Source organism: Pavona decussata, unplaced genomic scaffold (genome assembly GCF_977016875.1).
Source record: "Pavona decussata unplaced genomic scaffold, jaPavDecu1.1 SCAFFOLD_95, whole genome shotgun sequence".
Classification (NCBI taxonomy): Eukaryota; Metazoa; Cnidaria; class Anthozoa; order Scleractinia; family Agariciidae; genus Pavona; species Pavona decussata.
Window position 1 is genome coordinate 550,750 of NW_028145512.1, and position 4,251 is coordinate 555,000.

Sequence of the window (4,251 nt, forward strand, 5' to 3'; positions counted from 1 at the left end):
AGGGTTCTTTTGATGTAGTGCAAGAAGATAATAGAAAGTGACAAGTTCATTCGATAGTTTACATAATTCTTTTTCATTCTTGTTTTTCAGTTACGAGGATTTAATCAGGAAGAGATAGCCCAATGAAACGAGGAATATTTTGATAGTGATTTTTACTTTTAGAAGGTTTTAGACAGTACAGCTGAATCTCAAAACTGTATTTGAGTACCAATGGTCAGAGATGTATGTAGGTTTAATCAGATGTTATGTAGCCAGCTAGAAATTACCTTATTGGTCGCATGAACTTTAATGAAATCTAAATAAAGCTTATAGTGTGACAAATTTACTGATCAAGTGATGACCAGTTTTTGCACGTGATGATCACCTTTACAAGTGTCATGTTGGGATTCATTGACTTTATTTGCTGTGTATTAAAATACAATTACAGTTGAAATTAATGCTGATCAAGTTCTGCAATTCGGGATTCCTTGTATGGGTGAGACATACCGTAAAATAAAGAGTACAAAGTATAACTTTTAAATATGCCCCAGGAATTCATTTTTGCATTCAGTTTACGCCAGGAAACCACAGGAACCCCAAGCTCTATGAGAGAGATATAGGCCGTGACCTTTGCGCGAGTGCTGTAATTTGAGCCACAGGGGGCCCACACAATGTGTCTGTGTAGCCGATTGTGATTATATAGTAAATGCACTGGATTTATCGTTTGCTTCACCTATAGTGATATATCGCTAACTATGTATATAAATCAATAAATAAACGTTGAATTACCTTATCTGTGGTATATAGTCGTCCTTTTACCTCAAAAGCGGTTTTTTGAGCGATTTTGAAGGAGTTTGAGTTCGCCGTTAAAATTAAAATAATCAATATAAACAATGTAATACTATGTACAAGCGTTCAAGTCTGCTTAGAGTTTTATGAAATTTTTCTTTAAAAAAGTAAGTCTCTCCACTTCATTGCTTATTGTAAGGACCTACCGGCTTCACAATTGTTACTAATTAAGGCAATGACCAAAAAATAAAGCAATGCCGTACACTTGTATTATAGGATTTTTGGAGAAAATTAGAGTTACATCCTCGTGCAATGAATCAGTTTATGTTCACCACGCTTGTGTCCACTCACTGGTTTATAATTCACCCCTACAGTTGACTTATATGTTTTATTCTAAGATGTAAAAGTAAATCCGTCAGTGAGAAAAGACAAGCGTGTTTTGCATAAATATTCGGCATCCCACCGAAGAATAGCAGTGACGTGGACTGGGAAAAACAAGAAATAAAACTCAAGGTCAGAGAAAAAGAACAGTGGCTGAAACAAGCTTCACCGAGTTTCAGCCTTCTCAGTTTCTCACAAACGAATATTTCATTAGTTTCAGTCCTTTCTGGGTTTTTTCTTTTGCCGAGAAGACTTCTTCTTTGGTGCTGTGGTTTGCTTTGCAATCTGTCTGTTTCTCTTCCTTCGTACTTTGACCTGTTAAAACGTTGAAAGAATTGTGAAGGTTTCGATGATGCTTTATGCTCCCTCTCTCACTCCTAAAAGCTTATCGTTTACCCTTCATATGCGTTATTTAAAAGGTCTAGAGAAGCCTGAAGATCTGCGTCCGTGACATAGGGGCTGTTAACATGGAGGGAGGAAGATCCTAGCACCAAGTAAACTACTTTCGCTTGAAAGATCCCAGTACGAGGAGCAACAAGAACAAATCGCATTGCGGCAGCCGGGCGTTCAGCAGCTAAAAGTCAACAGTTCTACTTCTTTTCCTTCTCCACCAGGTAACCCCTTCGAAATTTCTCCATGTAAACAAAATGAAAAGTTGCTCTGCCTTCTAGAATCTTCCTAGCGTGTGATCTTATACTCTCTCTTTCTCTATGTAAACAGCCCCATAGTTAAGGCTTGGTTCATGCTTAACGTGCGTATATCGAGTTATGGATGTTTGGATGTTAGGGAAGTTTGGAGAGCACTTAAGAAGCTAGGGTGGGTCTCAGCCCGATTTTTTATAACATAGTGACAATGAAGTAGTAACCGAAAAAAAAAAAAACGAAAATAGGTTTTTTCCCGATTGATTACAATAATTCTGTCATTCAGAACAATCGGCAAAGGTGAAAGTGGTTTCTCGAAGTGTTGACGGTCTCTCTGTAGAAAGGTTTCCATAACATATCGCGCGCGCTTCTCCATCCGGCTGACTTGCACACGTGCGTATGTTGGAGAATGTATCATGATTATGCCAATGTAGTAATTAGATAGGGAAGTACGCCCGCTATATGTTATAATAAACCAAAAGGGAACCAATCTATTACTAAATATTTTGCAGTGTTGCACCAATCCATACCTCAAACCTCGGTTCTACATACGAACCGCGTCTTTTGTTATCCTTACCTCAACTTCTCTCTGCTCTTTGTTGAAGAGTCCTTCTATTTGTTCCGCCGATGTGATAACTTGACTGGAATCGTGGGTTGCTGTTTGAGTTGGGCTTAGTCTAGGTAGCTTCCACACCAGATTTGGTCTTTGCCCTTTTCGCTGGGTTTCGATGAAATCAGCCCACCACTTCTCTGTTTCCCCATCGAACTTGAGCCTGAACTTTGGAAGGTCTTGCTCAATTCGGTCGAGATTAATGTTATCGATGCGTGGCGGCAATATTTTTGGATCGCCAGTGGGAACGCCATCGATAACATTAATCCCGTTTTCCCCTTCCGGCAGCCATTTCTCGGTCGACGACCATTTTTTGTAAAAGATTTCTGCCTTGCCTTCTTTGTTTCTCACGATTTTGAACTGGTGTTGGTAGATGTGCCCAGACAAATCATTCGACACATCGCCCATCCACTCTTTGACATCGACGACAGTGGATAACGTTGTTACTTTAATATTGGGGTTGTAGCTATCCTCCATGATGTTTTGGAGGTCGTCTAGCGTGTGGGCGTCTTCCTTTGCCAGACGCCTCGAAATACAGGAAAACATTTGATCAATGTCTTCATGTGTATGACCAACAAGGAGGAAACACAACTTTATCTGAAAAACAAGCAGAATGAGATAGTTTAAGTTACGCATAATAAAAAAATAGATAAGACGATGTCGTTTATTTATTAATACTTTTTCAAATTTTTTTAGCTTGAAAAACGTGTTTTGGTAAGTTCCCCCTTTCGTATGCCATCATCGGCTACATTAATTAAATTTGAATCAGACTAATTTATATATCACTCTGATATATTTTTGCACAGTAACTGATTTCGTGACCACTTGGAAATATTTGGCGAATTGGAATTTTTCGTAATTAATATACACAACTGATACGGTAAGGCTGACTTACTTAGTGACAAAGAAGTGGTGAAAAAGAGAGTCGACGCAATTATCACTTAAGTAGATTTGTGCTGATTTACGTATACATGAGCACTTTTACTGCAGGAGCTCATGGGTGATAACTGTCCAAATTCCCGCGCGCTGATTGGCTCGTAGCTATTGTCGCAAGAGTACAGACAATAAAAATGACGTCAGATGTAACGCTCCCGCTTTCTCAACGGAAAATAAAACTAATTCCGACCGTAATTTTTCCTTGTTATTGTAAAGCAAATCGACCATAGAAAACTGCCGTCAATTTGTTAATTAATACTTACTTTGTCAAAAATATTCATCTCCACCAAGATGCAAAGAAAACTTATCAGGTACTTGTTTTTGTTTTCCCTAAAACAGTTATCCATCTGCAGATACAGTGTTGATGGCAGATACCCCAACTAAAATAAATAAATAAATACAACAATCAGATACCTTGTTTCATTTTACACTCCTCCACTCAAACACAGATTTCATTACAGATTTAGACTGGCTGTTAAAGAGTTATAAGTGGACTGAACTTGGCTATAAAAAGTTCGATAAAAAAAAAAATTTTTTTCTTATAGTGAAATCAGTTTTTAGTCCTATGTATTTCCAAGTCACTTTTTCTTCGAAATTACTAAAGGGAGCGGAAAAGAAATTCAGTGTCGTAGAGGCACATACCGACAATTGAAAGAAGAGATGTCATACAAAGTTCAGAAGCTTTAACATAAGAATATTGGCTTTCGTTATTTTTAAGGGACTCGCGCTATATAGAGAAAACACTGTCTAAATGCACGCGCAAAATGGCGTGGATAATTTCAATACACGCCATAATTCATGTAAAATACATGCGCAAAATTCAACTAAACTTAACATTGTAAAAGAGAGAAAACACTGTCTAAAATAACAAAAAACGAAAGTCAAAATATTGTGTTGACTTACTGAACTTTTTAT

At 37.8% G+C, this 4,251-nt stretch overlaps 1 protein-coding gene across 1 annotated transcript in view; it reads right to left on the reverse strand.

The window, feature by feature from the left end:
* Positions 1–850: 850 nt before the first annotated feature.
* LOC146472965 (uncharacterized) overlaps positions 851–4,251 on the reverse strand; it is a 9,219-nt gene continuing 5,818 nt past the window's right edge. The window contains exons 9-12 of the mRNA XM_085118872.1: positions 4,240–4,251; positions 3,600–3,716; positions 2,368–2,997; positions 851–1,464 (exon numbers count right to left, since the gene is read on the reverse strand). The exon at positions 4,240–4,251 is cut by the window's right edge and continues 147 nt beyond it. Of these exons, the coding sequence (XP_084974998.1) occupies positions 1,366–1,464; positions 2,368–2,997; positions 3,600–3,716; positions 4,240–4,251 (858 nt within the window). The 3' untranslated portion in view covers positions 851–1,365. The remainder of the gene's footprint in view (positions 1,465–2,367; positions 2,998–3,599; positions 3,717–4,239) is intronic.